The sequence below is a fragment of the Myotis lucifugus genome, unplaced genomic scaffold (genome assembly GCF_000147115.1).
Source record: "Myotis lucifugus unplaced genomic scaffold, Myoluc2.0 scaffold_226, whole genome shotgun sequence".
Lineage (NCBI taxonomy): Eukaryota > Metazoa > Chordata > Mammalia > Chiroptera > Vespertilionidae > Myotis > Myotis lucifugus.
In genome coordinates, this window is record NW_005871274.1 from 755,594 (window position 1) to 773,324 (window position 17,731).

A 17,731-nucleotide genomic window follows, 5' to 3' on the forward strand; every position below is an offset into this window, starting at 1 on the left:
ATGATGTAACATTTTTAAAGATTATAACTTTGTGGCAGAGCGCCATCAGGAGTTTATGAGATAAAGTGAGGCTTAGAAGAAAATAAGTGAAAAAATTTGCTTTTTTCCCTTTTGCTTTGAAACAGGAAGAGAGAAATAAATCACTTGAGTTTATTAAAAACAAAAGAAAACCAAACGTTATGAATAGTTACTGAGGTTTGTACATTTTTACTTGCATTGCAGTAATGATGAATTGCCAAATGCTGCCTCTCCCTCAGTCTGCAGCTAGAATACCGCCTTTCATTCATTAAACAAAGCCGAGTGTCTGCTGTGCGCCAGGCCCTGTACTAGGTGATGAGGATGCAGCGGGTGGGGAACCAAACCACCAGGCCCCTGCTTCTGGGAAGTCTAACTCTCCACAGTGGTACAGTCTCATGCAAGCACGTTTCCACATAAGGAAGACTGTATCTTAGTATTTATCATGCAAGTTTTAGAAGAAATCTTCCACTAGTATCACTTTTGTTTTTCATAGAACATCCAGCATCTTAAAAACAGAGTTTGGGAAGAATATGTTACCTAGTACTTATCACAAGCTGTCTATTGCATCTCAGATATTTATTTTTCTTTTTTTATTGCACCTCATATATTTGACACTTAACCTGTTGTTTCACACAAAACTTTTCAGGCAGCCTTGACTGGACTCTTTTTTTTTTTAATTATTGAAACATAATTCACATATAAAAATCAGCTTTTAAAAATTACATAGTTCAATGATTTTTAGTTTATTCACAGAGTTTGCAGCTATCATCACTGCCTAACTTTAGAACATTTCATCAGTCCAGAAAGAAACTTTATACCTACTTGTAGTCACTCCTCATTTTGCCCTTCCTCCAGCTCCTGGCAACAACTAATCTACTTTCTGTCTCTATGGGTTGCCTGTTCTGGACATTTTATATAAATGGAATCATACAATATATCGTCTTTTATGTCTGGCTTTTTTCATTTAGCATAATATTTGAGGTTCATCCATGTCATAGCATAGATGTTGTTTATTAAATATTGAAAAGTCGATGATTAAATTTTGTCACAGTTTATCTAAAATGTTTGTCTTGGATAACAGCTATTGCTTTGATTTCTTAAATTACACACACACACAAATATAATATACAAGCTGAAAAGTAATCCTAAGTGTACTGCTTGATGAATTTTACTAAGTAAACATACCATGTAACAAGCACCCCAAAAGCTCTCCCTTCTGGTCCCTTCCTGTCAGTCCAGCAGTAATCACTACTCCGACTTATAACAACATAGTTTTGTCTATTTTTTGACTTTTATATAAATTGAATCATATAATTTATAACCTTTTGTGTCTGGCTTCTTTTATTCAGTGTTGAGATTCATCCTTTTTGTTGCTTTCAGTGGTAGTTTTTTTATTTCCTTTGCTGTTTAATATTCTGGTTGTGCGTCTATATCACAATGTATCATCCATCTTACTAGTACTGTTGATGGGTATTTAGGCCATTTTCTGTTTGCAGCTAATATGATTAACACTATTGTGAACAATACTTGGTGTTGTCTGTCTTTTTTATTTCAGACATTCTGGTGGGTGTGTGGTGGTGTCTCATTATGGTTTTAATTTCCACTTTTCCAATGACTAATGAAGTTGGGCCAGTTTACTTTCTAAAATAGTTATTTCTTTTAATAAGGAAATATTGGTTTGGTTGGATGCCCTAGCTTCTATCATTAAACAGTCTTTTCGGTGCCTGTGTTATCATTGCTGTTTATATATATGGTGTTGGTGGGGGGCAGTCTGTTACCATTATTCCCTCTTGGTTTCATTCAGTGCTGCTCTGGGTTGTGTTGTAAACATGAAGTTGAGTGGCTTTGTACTGATATTGATTTTGATTTTGATTTCAGCGGCCCAGCCCAATCCAGCTTTACTCCCCTCCTTTTATATTGGCCCCAATCAAAGACAAGCAGACAGAGGCCCCAAACAAAGACAAGCAGACAGAGCTGGGAGAGATACTTGGTGAAGCGAGCCAGAAATACAATGTGCTCTTTGTGGGCTATTGTTTGTCTCATGATCAGCGCTGGCTTTTGGCTTCCTGCACTGACCTCCATGGGGAGTTACTAGAAACCTGCATTGTAAATATTGCTTTACCAAACAGGTGAGCAACCTTGGTGTTTGTGGTGCATGTAAAGTGATGCTGTGCCTTTTTGAGATATAAATCTTTCTCATTTCTCTTTCTAAATGCATTGGGTACTGTGTGGGTGGGTTCTTTGGAATCCTGTTGGTTTTGTCCGAGTGATAACTTTGATTCATTTGGGGACCTTTTCCCCATTTTTTTCTTGTTTAGATCACGGAAGAGTAAAGTGTCTGCACGTAAAATCGGACTGCAGAAGTTATGGGAATGGTGCATAGGCATTGTCCAAATGACCTCTCTGCCCTGGAGAGTTGTTATTGGGCGGCTCGGGCGTCTTGGCCATGGGGAGCTTAAAGGTGAGAAATTCTTGAAGGCAATATGCACCAGAAACAATGGGAAAGGGCTGAGCTGATGCATTCATTGAGCTGAGGGAGAAAATTGTAGAATTGGTAGTAAGAATAAAGCAGATTATATTTTCACATTCTTTTAAGTGTACAAGAAACCATTGGTTTTTAAACTTTTCATTGGCAACAAAACCATGTACTCAATCAAAGAAAATCTTAAATAGTGAACCCCACTGTATAAAACAGAGAATGTTTTATTAATATAAAAAGCATACTCAGTATATTAGAATTTCTAATGCTTTTTTTATATTGATTCAAAGAAAAGTACAAGTCAGTTTTAACACAGATTTTATGTCAGAGGTTACTAATGATAGAAGAAGTCATATATAAGAACAGCCTTCAGTTTTTTTTGTTCTTTGTTTTATTGGTTGACAGAGACAAGTTTTGTATTTCTAGATTTTGCTTTGGCAGCACAATAGCAAGATAACCCTGATTTAAAAGGACCAGTGGTTGTAAATTGGAACGGTCTTTATTCACCTTGCCACTTTCTGATATTCTTTGGTCTGGAAGCTGAATTCCCAGATATATATACCAACTGCTTATCATTTCTTATAAATACAACCATCACAAAGCGCTGAAAGTAACTAACGTAACACAGGTGACCACTAGCAGCTGTCTTGCCAAACCTTAAGCCCAGCTCCTTTACTAACCTAATGCAGCTACTTGTACAGTTTTAAAAGCCTAGCTTTCTTTCAGAAGTCTTATTAATTAATGACACATCTATAAAAAGTTCAGTATATGCCTAGAGATGGGAGAGGTTTCTTTCTAAGGTCAGCACAAAAGCAAAAACAGGTGGTTTTGTGCTTGCATGTGTATTAGAGCAGAAAAGCAAACTTTCTTTATAAAGGGCCAGATAGTAAATATTTTTTTATTTTACAAGCTAGCTGGTCACTGTTACAACTACTAAACTCTGCCATTGTAACTTCAGAGCAGCCATAGACAACACCTTAGTAAATAGGCGAGGCTGTGTTCCAATAAAACTTTATTTACAAAAACTTGGCGGGCAGGAATTGGCATTGGGACCATGGTTTGTTGACGCTTGTATTAGGGTGCACATGTTATTTATTTTTTACATGAAACATATTTTATTTCAGGGATTCCACAAATAAGTGATACAGATATAACTTGCATTGTAGCAAGTGCCTGAGTGAGTTATTAGGGTGTTACAGCAATTATACAAATATATAATATGTATTAAATAAGTGTTCTCTTAGAAACCCATTGTACATACATTATTTTAGTAATAAATTATATTGTAGACTAATAGAAGATAGTATGTACCCTTTTCATTTTTTAAAGACTATTGTACTTATAATGAATCTGATATCAGTAGCCTGGAGGCCTATTACATTAGGGGGTTCATCATTTTATTTCTGTCAGATTTCCTATCTTCTCTTCTAGTATGCCTTTTAGTCAATCTTATTTCTTAAAGGTTTTGAGCTACTCTTAACCCTTGGGGAAAGTTAGAATATAATAGAGAAGAAGAAGAGGGGATCAAAACGTAGCCTCATCACTTAGTGTTTTGCAAAATTATTAGGCCATTGCCTTCGCTGTATGATTTATTAGAAGGGCACACTCCTCTTGTCTCTGAGGGGGAAATGTGTAAGTGTGACCGAGAGAAAATGCGCTTTCAAGGAATGAAAACACGGAGAAGAGCCTAGCACACAGGAAATCAGTTTACTGACCCATGGCTTCTTCCTTCAGGGACCGGAGGTCTGCACACATTGCTTCTATGGGATAGTATCAGACAGGAGCCTGTAGATTTCAGTCAGCTTGGTGAATTTCTGTTCTTTATCACCAGAGTGTTTGTGATAGAAATACCTATACCACCTTTTTCTTCTTACTTGATTTTTAAATACAAAACTTAATCTGTTTTATTTTTCTGTGGTTTTAAAAAATACTGCTTTGTGTTCCTGGCCACTTTTATTTCAGCCACTTCAGTTTGAGGTTCATTAGGAATATGAAATAGGAAATTTTTTTCCTTTCACCTTCTCTTTCAGGAGAGAACTGCTTGTTTGAAAACATATAGAGCTAGAGAGCCTGCAGGAGTGGCATTTCACCAGTGACATGGTGGCAGGAGTGTGACCACGTCTTTTCATTTCCCAGAGTTAACATAACCCTAACAGCTCTCTGAGACGATACAATGCCATTTGTTTGGGGGCAGTACACAGATATTAGAAAGAAAATTTATGCCAACTTTTAATCTGCCTAATTATTGCAGCTTCATTTGGAGCACTTCACTCACACCCATTGTTTGTTAGTGCTTTGGGGCTTTCTAAGAAAGGCTCCCCCTCGCTTCTGCTGCTGCTTGCCTTTCGTGGAAACAACCAATCTACGGCAAGCGGTAAACAAAACAGGTTTTCCCAATGGTACTCACCTCTGAAGAAAGTGCTGATAGGGGCTGTGAAAGAACCAGACCTGGGGAAGGAGGAGGAGGGATAGAACAGACTGGTGGCCTCACCAGAGAGCATCTGAAGTGTATAAATCTACTAGTACCTGGGTCTGTCCTGGATGCTCACAGACCATTTCAGACATGGCTGCAGTCTACAGAATAGTAGACCTTTATTTCTTTGTTAATGAAGTGTAATGAAGGTCAAGTACCGTGTTCTTTATAGCAAGGAGAGGAACCTGTGGGAAGCCACATTCCCAGTAGGGCCCAATCCTGGAAATTCACTTACCAGGCAACACTGGTAAAACACTCAAACCTCACAGCAACATGAATTTGTAAAGACTGCGTATAACTGTGATACTTGGTTTCAGATTGGAGTATCCTCCTTGGAGAATGTTCACTGCAGACAATCAGTAAACGGCTCAAGGACATGTGCCGGATGTGTGGAATCTCTGCCACAGACTCTCCTTCTATCCTTAGTGCCTGCCTGGTTGCCATGGAGCCCCAGGGTCCTTTGTAGTGATGCCAGGTAAATCTCTTCTTGTCGGTTTCATTAATGAGGCATCACATCAGTTCGTTCATTCAAACTTAAGTTCATAGACAAGTGTAGAATGTATCTGTATTTTTTTATTTTTATAAGAAAAATTGTACTTAGGGTTCAAAAATGGAAACCATTTGGTCTCTTCCAAGGGACATAGTTTGTGATTTTCTTATCTTTATTGACCACACCTTGGAGAGAGCCTACACTCTGGCTATGACTGCGAGGTCTTAGAGTCATGGCTGATAACTATTGCCTGTCCCCAGTTTGTTGTTAGATTATCAGGATCACCCTCCAAAAATGATTAACGGACACCAGCAAGATACATATTTGAATATCCTTTTGAAGATAGATGTTTGACAGAATCTCTAAGCAGCCTTGAGAGAACATATTTAGAGTCTCTCTTACATAGTTGAGGATGAATGGTGCACATACGGGTGAAGCATTTAGTTTAGTGCCTGGACCACAGTAAATTCTCAACAAGTACCAGTACGTGGATAGCCAAAACATTGTGGCCACAGAGTGTTTTTTTTTTTAAATATATTTTTATTGATTTCAGAGAGGAAGGGAGATGAAGAGAGAGAGAAACATCAATGATGAGAATAATTGAACAGCTGCCTCCTGTACGCCCCCTTGTGGGGATCGTGCCTACAACCCGGGCATGTACCCTGACCGGAAATCGAACCAATGACCTCCTGGTTCATAGGTCAACGCTCAACCACTGAGCCACGATGGCGAGGCTAGAGTGTGGTGTTTTTTATTTACAAATTAGCAACTACACTATTATAATTTTATGACAAAGCAATTTTATACTTTTAAGACTGTTTTTACCACCCAGATATTTTTTTCATCAAATGGGAGACCCTGTCCACTCGCTCCCTATAAAGGTAAATAGGATTGGGTGTGAGACAGGTGGCCTGCAGGGGCCTGCTCGGTAGACCTTAGATTGATTGTTGCCTGCACTTGAGCAGATTACAAAACTTTCTTTGTGCTCTGTCCTCATCACAAAATGGGGATAATAGTTCTTATCTTGAGGTGGCCATGATGATTGAATGAGGTGACACGAATAAATAATGTAGCACAGAATCTGGGATGTAGTAAGCATGTAATAAGTGTTAGTTATAACAGTTATTAGTTGAATGGTACCATTTCTACAGAATTGTATCATTTAGGAGAATAGTACTTTACAATTTGTGAGCAACCACAGGAGGAAGGGACATGGGAGATTTATTTTTAGAAATACTTCTTATGTAAGTAATTAAAACCTATTTGGTAGACTCAGTCTAATTTTATCTTAACCTTTCCAATATGAAATGAGGCTTGAGTTATTGTAGCTGTATGCTCTGAGTCAGTTTCTTATAGATATTTAAACACTTGGGCTCAACTTTGAATGTGTATTCATCATGGCAGTTGTGTCAGACTCCTATCTTTCCAGCTCAGATCCTCTTAAACACGTCATTTCTGGAGTTGTTCACTCCTGCACAAAAGGAATTGATACTTTTTTTTTAAAGATGCTGTCACAATGGGCTCTGTTTTTGGCCGAAGTACTGCACTAAACATGCAGTCATCTCAGCTTAACACCCCTCAAGATGCTTCTTGTACACACATCTTGGTATTCCCAACATCTTCAACCATCCAAGTGGCTCCAGCCAACTATCCCAATGAAGATGGGTTTAGCCCCAACAATGGTGAGTGGGGACCATGTTTACCTAGAACTCAGCTTCTTCCACAAGAGACAGAGCTAGGGTGTGGAGTCAAGGGGCCGCTGCAGGCTGTTCAGTGTTGTGATAACACATGAAGTATGAAGAGGGGCTTATGAAGGTTGGAGAATCAGTTTGGTTTTGAAGATTTAATTTGTCTGCTCTGTTACCAATACCAAATAAATACTTTCCTCTTTTGGGAAATTCATTTTCTCTTGTTTTTCATGAAAGACAGAAAGTAGTATCTGTTTGGTAGTGTACTGTATGTGGGTGTTACTCTTTCAATAAATATTTCTTGATCTGATGTGAAAATATGAAGACTACTAGGCAATATGATGATAGCAACTGCCTTTAGCTAATCACTGGGAGGAGAATTTGTTCAAAAACAACTTTTTACTTGATTATTCTTAATAGGGTTTTTTTGATTGAATATATTAAGGCATTCATTAAGAAATGGTTATTTATAACTATAAATGCTCAATATTATGCAGCTATTTGCATTTTTTTAAGAATTTTTAACAGCTGCCAGCATTTACTCCTATTAAAGGGGGAAGGTAAAAAGATACCACACTATATGTATGTACACTATATACATATATAGTGTGAGCACAATGTAATAACAAAGAGGAGAAAAAGAATCAGAACCAGTGTTCATGGTGATTGGGTTATGGGTGATGGTTTTCCTCTTTTGTACTTTTCTTTCCAAATTTTCTGCAGTGAGAGTATCTTACTTTTATAACATGGGGGAGAATTTCTTAATGAAAACGTGGTGCTTTGATCTGCTTGTGGAATAGGCCTCCAGTTTCAGGGCGAGTTCACACCTATTAACATGCATTCATCAGCCTCCAGGATTTAGAGGCTAATTGGCTGCATAGATGGAGTCTGTTGTTTTCTTAGATGGTGTCAATGTTAACTTTGTTTAATAATTAAATTGCTTCTTTAGTTGTTTTGCCATCTTTTTATGTACCTTTGGAGTCTATACAGAATGTGGAGTTTTATTTTATGTTCTTTACTTCTTCATTCTGTTAATACTTCACATTAGGATATCTCTGGAGAGGGTGCAAAGTGAAAGAATAATTTGCAGCACCTTGCACTCAGTACGCACACATTAAATCTTACTAATTTGTTAACAGCACCTGCCTGTAATAATCATAGCTCCCCAAAAAGAGTGTATTGGTTAAGTTGGGTATGTGGATAATTTTTTAAATTTTTGTGTGTTTTTTTCTCCCTTCCTTCCCTCTAGACATGTTTGACCTTCCATTCCCAGATGATATGGACAATGACATTGGCATATTAATGACTGGGAACCTCCCCTCCCCCAACTCCTCCCCGGTCCCTTCCCCCGGCTCTCCTTCTGGAATCGGAGTGGGCTCTCACTTCCAGCACAGCCGGGTAAGGATGGTGTGAAGGGGGCTGTGCGAAACCATCTCAGTCTTCAGCAAAACAGTCCAGAGGCGGGGCCATCTTTTTACTCTGTGCATCTTTCTTCTCGTTGGTCTGGGTCCTTGGAACAAGAAAAATAAGTGTGGGGAAGTATATTATTCCTGATAAATATGTTTTTTCAGAAGAATAGTCTTATTAATGCTGGAAGGGTTGTGTGCAATCACTGTTTTCTTAGCAAAAGTTAGTTTGGGTAACTTGCTGCTTCCCGGTTATTTTTTAATTTTTGCCCAGAGAGTGATTTTCCAGAGGCCAGGTCGACAGTCCTACTAATTTAAAAGCAAAGTAACTGTGTTAACTGAAGGACACATCCTTGATGGGTGATTATTCTGAAAGGAGCCTGCCGGTTGTGTTCCGTGCCATGGTGCCTCATGGCATGTGGTCCCCATCTCCTCTGCAGCCAGCTCACAGGAAAGCCACAGGAGGCTGACTTTGGAGAAGTGTTCAGGTTGATGCTAGAGTATCAAGGAAAAAACCGGAGCTTACAAGTAGTTTCATCTTTAAATGTCATAGGGATATCAACTGTAGAGTCAAAGGCTCGGCCATTGCTCATGCTTTGTTTAAATGCTTGGGGATTCATGCCTTATCACTTTGTTGTACTTTTACTTAAAATATTAAGAGACTGAGGGGTTAAGACACAGAAGAACTGCTATGTCTAATGTATCAAACTGGACAAATATAAGCAACCCTGCTCAACTCATTTAGACACAAAGGTGTACTTAGAGGACTTCGGCTTCTGTCAGGTGGGACTTTTATTGCCAGCCCTGAGTTTAACCAGAGAAAGAAGATTTGAAACTTTAGTCACAGCAGTGAAACCAGGGAAGGTCCACTCAGTGACTGCCCTCATGATACTGCCTGTCCCCACCTCCTCCTTCTGGAAGGAGAGATTCTAAATGTCTTTATTTCCCCAAAAAACCATTTTCCAGTTGATAACAATTAGTTTCCTGGAGATTTTTGTGATAGGAACACAAATTTTTACACTGGATAGTTTTAAATTTAGGATTACTGTGAATTCTAGAGGCAAATAGCATATCATCAGCTAAGAATGCATGCCCTGGATGTGGATAAATATCGCTCTGAGTTACAGCTGTGTGGCTGACTAGCTCCGTGGCCCTGGACAAGCGTTCCCCCTCTCAGCCTTAGTTACCTTATCTGTGAAATGGAAATACTACTACTGCCTCCACTAATGATCGTATTCAGTGTCTTCATTAGAGTTGGTGATTGAATTGTGATGTTAATTTTATAAGACACAGAGATGTGCTATATTTCCTCTCTTTGTTGGAGCCCCCAACCCTAAAGGCTTTCATTGAATGCCACAGTTTAAACTGCACTGGTTTGAAGCTAGCTAGTCAGGTGGCCTTTCTCAATCCAGAGCACCTATAGCCAGGTGACCCCTGAGAGGTTTTTAGCATTTCCTTTTTCTGAGCCATTAACATTCTTTGATATCCAGTGAAGACATTACAACAGGAGAAAGAATTTGTTCAAGGTTGTAGTAAGTTTTTATCTTTTAGCCATCTCAGATCTAATACAACTTGGTTTAGTAGTTGAGGATTTTCCCCCCCTTGAAACAGAAGGCTCATGAAAACAGATTACTTGTTACTGCTTACATGAAAACTATACTAGTATTTTTAACTCTTGAAGCTAGCTAAAAGAATCAGAGGTGAGGAAATGCCCATTTCAGAAATGCACAGGAGTCTCTTACAAGAGCCTGTGAGGGAGGAACGGCTTGCTGGCGTTCACGCAGCTTCTGCAGGAGCAGCTCACATTGCTGGCAGGTCAGTCGGGAGTGCCCACCCTGCAGGCAGCGGGGAAGGGCTGTGGTCCTGACAGTGTCATGGACAGCACACAGCCAGGTGCGCTGTGCATTTGGGGTTGGCTGCTGGCACATGAGTGCAGAGATGCCTTTAGCTGTCAGAGATTCACTCTCTGCATTTTTTGTTTGATACCTAATAATGCCACGCAACAAGCTACATTCTGCAGACAAGAAACCAAAGAAAATAAATTCGCACTTAATTGACTGAGGTCATTGGTTTCCCTGGTACCTTCTGCCAGAGCAGTACTTTCCCTCCGATATCCGTGTGCAGCAGAGACAGTGCCTCCCCTACTGACCTTTCTCGGTTACCTGGCATTTTGGGGTGAGATGCTGCCAGAAAGTGGATTGCTCACCACAGTGTGCAGGGTGACTTGATAAAAAGTGGGTGACGGTGGTCAACGGTACAAACTTCCAGTTATAAAACAAATCAGTCACAGGACATAAGTACAGCATGGTGACTATAGGTAATAATAGTGTCACATATTTGAAAGTTGCTAAGAAAGTAGATCTGAAGCCTTCTTATCACAAGGAAACTGTTTTGTAACTGTGTCAACCACTTATTGTGTGATCACTTTGCAATAGATATAAATATCCAAATATGAATTATTACATTGTTCACCTGAAGCTCATATAATGTTTTTATGTCAATTACATCTCAGTGTGTTTTTAAGTTGATTTCTAAAATCGTGTGATTGGGTAACAAACGCTGATCATGCTGGGCACTTGTTCTGTAGAGCCAGGGCGAGCGCCTTCTTTCTCGAGAGGCTCCGGAGGAGCTGAAGCAGCAGCCGCTGGCCCTGGGGTATTTCGTATCAACTGCCAAAGCTGAGAATCTCCCCCAGTGGTTTTGGTCATCGTGTCCCCAGGCTCAGAACCAGTGTCCCCTCTTCCTAAAGGTTGGTTTGGTATCATATTTGAAGTTTTGGGGGGAGGGGGGAGGATGAGTAACTTTTGCTGTTTGGTTAGAAATTTCTGTCACCATGGTCTTATTCTGTTCCCTGGTTCTCTCACATCTGCTTACACTCTGAGGTTATTTTAATTACAGTTATAAGTGGAGAGGTGGATTTAGGAGATGAACCCAAAACCATGTCTCAAAGAAATGGATTACGTTAACCCAAGGAGGGGACTTGGTGGAGCCCTCAGGGTACCTCTAGGATGGACACGGGTTCTGTGGATGGTCTTTCCCCCGGTTCCCATGGCCCTGCTGTCAGTGCAGGTGGCCTGGGTGGAGGTGGCAGCTCGCTGTCCTTCCCTGCCACGGGCTGTCAGCACTCATCAGAGTAGGGCAGGCGTTGGCTAGAAAACTCCACGTTTACACTTGCTCCTTCCTGTGTATTTCTTGGAAACTTTTAATCCAAATTAAAGGTTAAATACAAAAGAAATCCCACTTCCAGTTTGGATGAAGGAAACTGGAAAGAACACCATTTCTCACCCACAGGCTGGCAAAAACCCAAAGGTTTGACAACAGAACTCTGTTGCAGGGCTGTGGGAGAAGCCAGATTCTACAACCTACACATTTCTCTTTAGATGCTGCAGTCCCAACTCTAGAAATCTATTCAAAAGAAACTTTGGCAAAAACAAAAAATGACATGTGTGAAAGATTAGAAACAGCTGAAATATCCACCAGTAGGGGCTGGTTGAATAAACTATAGTAGTGGAATACTAGTTGTCCATAACAAAATGAGAAGTATTTTTATGTAATTATCTGTGGAGTATAGATTACTGTGCAGTAATGTATAAGACACACACACACATCTGGAACGTTAAAACCAAAAATAATTAAAGGAATTTTCTTTTCCTAATGACTTTAACATATTATTATGAAATCAAAGAAGTTATATGAAAGTTCATGTAATCTTTATTTTTGAATTAGAATTGTCAGTATGACCCTACATTTATTGTTTCCTCTCTAAAAATATATATACATATTTCAACTCTGTCTACTAAAAAGGCTTAGGAGCAATGACAATTTAGTAGTAATAAACACCTCTTTTGCCATGATTGTAGTTCCTAAATACCATTTATCATTCAAAAGAACCAGAATTCTTTGAAGAGGTGACTGATTCCAGACCTGAAGTAAGAATTATTCAAGTTGAACCTGAGGCATCTTGTCATCCTTAAAAGCAAGGAAGTTACCTAAGATTATTAGAGTCCTATCAAAGGACCCGGTGGAGGGTTTCCATTGCCCAAGGATGGTACCATTTGGTCATCGAAGAGAATGATGGTAGCAATAGATGAAATAAGACCATGGGTTCATAATTGTGCTGAAAAGCAAAAACAGTTATCAGTCACCTATTGAAGCTGCCAGAGCAGCAATTCATTAACCTAAAAATTGAAAAATAAAGAGAAAGATTTCAGCAACTTTGTTGCCTCTCCTTTACATATTATATTTCTTAGCTATTTAATAAATAAGACTATGCTAAACCATTAAGTTAAAAATTGACAGGGGATTTTATAGTGGATGGAGTGTGCTGGCACCTCCTGAATCCAGTGACCACTTGTATTCAAGTGGGGCAATAGAGTAAGACCTGAAGGGACACATGATGTAATCATCGGCAGTGCCAGCTTTTATTTTCAACTTTAGGGTATGGAGTTATGTGGGGTCACATTGGGGTTACTGAGCAGCTTAAAATTCACAGGCTCATAGGTGCCCTGGCTTCCAAGGACCCTCAGAGCGCCTGCTTCTGGCAGGCCCGGCCCGGCCCTTTCTCTGGCCGTGGCCAGCCAGACCAGGAAGGTCACTGACTCTGTTCCTCTGCAGGCGTCACTGCATCACCACATCTCTGTAGCACAGACGGACGAACTTCTCCCGACCCGGACCTCTCAGTGGGTTCCACATCCTCTCGACTCCAAAACCACATCTGATGTTCTGAGGTGGGTGCAGACCCAGGCAGCACGGCAGCACCGTTGGGAGTTATTTCCTTTGCTCTTGATTTTCCTGGGCTTTCACTGAAGTGCGGTGTTTGTGGAAGAGATGCCGCCTTGTGCAGGGGAGCACGGTGCCAGCTGGAGCCAGGCCCCTGCGGACGCAGGATGGACAGGGCGGTGGGCTTGGTAAATAGGACAGTGACCTGCACGTGCAGCTGCCTTGCTTCCTGCATAGGGGAGGCACTGCATGGTGATAAAGCTAGGTCGCAGTCAGGGCAGGTAGTTAGAAGGCAGTCTGGAACTTACAGCAAACATCTTTAACCTCTCATATCAATTTTATAAATGCAGTTAATTACAAAAACCACATAGTTGGGAGTACCTCCCAGAAGTGTGTACAAAGTTTCTTGCATTTTAAGAGGCCATAAGTAGTCTTCATGTATGTTGAGAAAATATACAAGCTTTTTCTAAGGTTTTCAGATTCTTAAATGATTTGGGAATTACAGTTCAGCAAGAACCGGCTCATTATGATTTTGGCTTCCCTGGCCTCGTGGGCCACATATGTAATGAAAACTTTTCTAGTAGCCACATTACATAATAAAAAAAAATTAGTGAGGTTAACCCTAGTGGCAAATTCATCAATTATATAAAAAATATATCAGGATTAACATCGAATATATCCAAAATATTTCAGCAGGAATCAGTATAAAATATTCAGGAGCTATTTTACATGTTTTTTAAATGCTAAGTCTTTGCAAAGCAGGGCCCGTTTTACTAGTATACTTACAGCATATGTGAGTTCCTGTGTGGCCAGTGGCTGCCCTCTGAGACTGGCAGGTCGAGAAGGAAGAGGGGCCATGAAAGGCAGGAACACAGTAGAGAGCCTGGGGCAAGTTCAGGAGGATATTAGGCCTCTTTGTACAACACCTGGATGTTAGAATTTGCGATCACCTCACCTGCCATGCCCGTGCCCTGACCTGAGTCTTCTCTCCGCAGGTTTGTTTTGGAGCAGTACAACGCCCTGTCCTGGCTCACGTGCAATCCGGCCACCCAGGACCGCACCTCCTGCCTTCCCGTCCACTTCGTGGTGCTCACTCAGTTGTACAACGCCATCATGAATATACTCTAATGGAAAAGCACTTGTCCTCTGGCTCAGTTCCTTCTCCTGCAGCCTCAGTCACGGAGCCTGCTGCCCTCTGCAGGTGCCCGCCCTCTTCCCGAGACCACTGCGCAGCCTGCACTGTGACTCCTCCGCAGGCACGTCTTGTCTCTGCAGTGCTCCTTACAGAGTGACTCACAGACACTTCCTCATGGACCCGGAAACGTCCACAGCAGTGACTCCAGCCAGGGTGTGGCGTGGGCACCCCGGACCCCTGGCTCTTGGGAAGTTTCGGCTGGTGTTGGTTTTTAGGAGGGAAACAGAAGAGACGGTATCCTTTTGCACACAAGAGTCTGTGTTTTCAGTCTCTGTCTAAACTAAGGGTAGTTTAGCCCTTTGGATGAAATCCTCTAGTTATTGGTGTATGGCCTGTGGGTTACCTGAACTCCATATTCTAGGACTTTTTCAAAATGAGAACCAGCTCAAGTACATGATTTCACCGTGGGCTTCTCTCCCAGTGCGCCCATCGCGAGGGGCGTGAGTGCTTTGGCTAACTTCATACCTGTGTGTAGATACAAAAGTCTGGAGACATCTTCATTTTGTTTATTTATTTTAAATTGTTTTGTCATAGGGTTTTTGTGACTTTTAATTTTTTTTTTTTTAATTTGCGAGGACCAGGTACAGTAGCTGAAACCCAACTCAGACCCACTGTAGGATTCTTTGACTACATACCTCTGTCCTAAGAACCAGAAAAGGAGTGAAAACAAATTGGGGAGATAGGCCTAAAAAGTAATATATTTCTAACCATCCAGCAGCAGGTTTTGCTAAGAACAAATTGGGTAAGCATTCTGCCCATTCCTTGTTAAAGTGGCCAGCGTTCCATGAAGGATAACATTTTATACAGAAGGCAGTCAAGCCCAACCTAGAGCCATGGAGGCACGCACCTTCCTTAGTTTTATATAGTCACCATGGAGATATATTTTCTAGTGAATTCTTATTGGAAGCCAGGTCTCTCCTCATTAGATCAAAGGGGACTCATGTACATATTACAATCGAAAGTGTTTGCTCAGAAAATCAGTTACAAATATGGTGAATTTTTTCTGGACCATAGTAATATTATTTCAAAGAAATATTACAACTTAACCATTAAATTAGTACTTGAAGTTGAGCCTTCATGGTGGGACTTTTTTTTAAAAAATGCCTTTTTAAAGCATTAGTGGCTAATTGAAGTATTTTATGACTCCTCATTCCAGGCCCGAGAGGGTTGTCTTTCAGATTCCGTTTCAGCCCTCGCTGGCGGTGTGTTGTCAGAGGGCGGTGTGGGGCTGGCCCGCGAGGTGCTCTCGCCAGGCCTGGGCGCTAGTCGTCTGTGCAGAGAACCGTGCAAACTACGAACGTTCTTCCAAGAGACTGCCATGTCCTGGGTGTTAACAGAAAGGAAAATGTAATAACAATAGGATTTTGTAAAAGTATTTTTCTTGAAATAATCTAACGTTTAAAACATTATATTAAAAAAGTGGTGTGGTGGGAATGTGAAAGCAGAGAAATAACTTGTAAATGGATAATTTTGTTCTCTGTTCCACCAATTGAGGGGGGGTTTGACTTTCGCAATGTATAGGTTTAAAAAAATCTGATATATCAAAACCATTTGTATCTAATGTGTACAGTGTAAAATTGACTTTAAAAATATTGCAGTGCTATTTTTTCTTAATCAGAAAGGAAAAATTCTCAAGGCCTTTTGAAGAGCATAAGATGATGAAGATTGTAAACTTGTATAAAATTATCTTGGTGAGAAGACAAATTGTAAAGTAGATATTTGTAATCTTTTACCACTTTGGGGTTGCTTTTTTTTCCAGAATTCATCAGAACTTTGAATTTTTTTTTTTTTAATGGGCTGTTTTTAATGCAGGGGCTTTTCTTCCCTAGAAACCCAATTCTAAGCAAAAAAAGAAAAAGAAAAAAAACACAAAAAACAAAAAAACCCTACAAAAATTAAAAAAAAAAAAGGCAGCAAAGGGTAGATTTCATCTGGTGTCTTTTATTTAAGTTTTTTAAGTTAAGAAAAGCTGGTGACATATTTATACGTTTTTGTGCAAAAATAAATGAATGGCAATAGATTTTAAAAAATCTTATTATGTACTTCTGTGTGAAAGTCTGTATAATATTTCCCTTAAATATGCATTATTTTACTTGTGAGTTTTTTACTGAATTAATCTGAAATGTACAAGCCCTGGATTTGCTACAGAGTGAGAAGTTATTTTATTTTTTTTTTAATTTTTAATTTTGGCAATCCTGCAGAAATCAGAACTCTTACCATGGTTTGAACTAAAGAGGGGACTCGGGCGGGAGGGGGTCCAGCATGCCTGTATGTATATCTCAGAGCCTTTTTTAAATGTAAAAGCTGTACATTTCTGGGAAGTTCTGAATTTTTTTGTTTCCTTTTTTCCTTCAAGCATTTTGCAGTGAGCTTCTTTTATATATAGCAGACAATTTGAAAGAATACAAAAATATGTGAAGTTCATTTAAAAAAAACCCTGCAGTATAGCGCTGGTACAGTACACTAAAAGACTTTGATAAAAGAAACAATACTAAAAGGCCTCCATTTTAAATGTCATTCATATATACCTTGTGAATGAGAGCTATATACTTTTACACACTTTTTTAGAGGAATAAATTATTGAATTACTGAGACTTTGAGTGGCTTTTTTCCCCTCCCATCCTCCCTTTGAAATAAAGACGATCGACACCTACCCAAAAGGTGTCTGTGTTACAGATTGGACAGTCCTCACGAGGAGCCAGGGACATACATGTGTACCGCCCCCATTACCCCACTCAGCGCTGTTCCCAAACGGTGTTCTCATACCCCAAGGTGCAAGTTCACTCCCAGAAGTTTTAGAGCGAGCGCGCGCCCTTGCACACACACACACACACCATTGAATAGGAGCCTGGTGTTTAGTTCTTCAGCTGTTTGGAGGTCACATTTAATAGTGTCTCAACTCTAGGCTTGTGGTCAATCCTAGAACAAACTACAAGTCCGTAATTCTACCTTTCTCTCGGCAGCCCCAGCCAGTTTCTCTTTGCTGTTCCTTAGAAATAACAGACACATCTCCCTGTCATGTTCCCCGGTTCACAGACTGGTGACAGTCCCGTGCTGTCGACCACACCACACCGCGGGAGAGCCCGCTGCATTCTCTCTGCGAGTCCGTTGAGTAGGAAAAGCCACCTGCTCTCGGGGGGCCCAGGACTTGGGAGCGCTTACAGTCAGAATAAGTCAAAAGACGCTGCTGTTGGTCTGCCTCCATCTATTTAGATGAATATTGTTCTGAATCTAAGGACATTGTTCCGAATCTAAGGTTGCCT

General features: G+C 40.4%; 1 protein-coding gene across 1 annotated transcript in view; it reads left to right on the forward strand.

The window, feature by feature from the left end:
* Positions 1-17,062, forward strand: part of MED13L (mediator complex subunit 13 like) — a 234,029-nt gene extending 216,967 nt beyond the window's left edge. The window contains 9 exon segments of the mRNA XM_023761997.1: positions 1,897-2,147; positions 2,337-2,479; positions 5,288-5,425; positions 5,428-5,445; positions 6,966-7,142; positions 8,398-8,546; positions 11,142-11,303; positions 13,169-13,281; positions 14,269-17,062. Of these exon segments, the coding sequence (XP_023617765.1) occupies positions 1,897-2,147; positions 2,337-2,479; positions 5,288-5,425; positions 5,428-5,445; positions 6,966-7,142; positions 8,398-8,546; positions 11,142-11,303; positions 13,169-13,281; positions 14,269-14,401 (1,284 nt within the window). The 3' untranslated portion in view covers positions 14,402-17,062.
* The last annotated feature ends 669 nt before the right edge of the window (positions 17,063-17,731 follow it).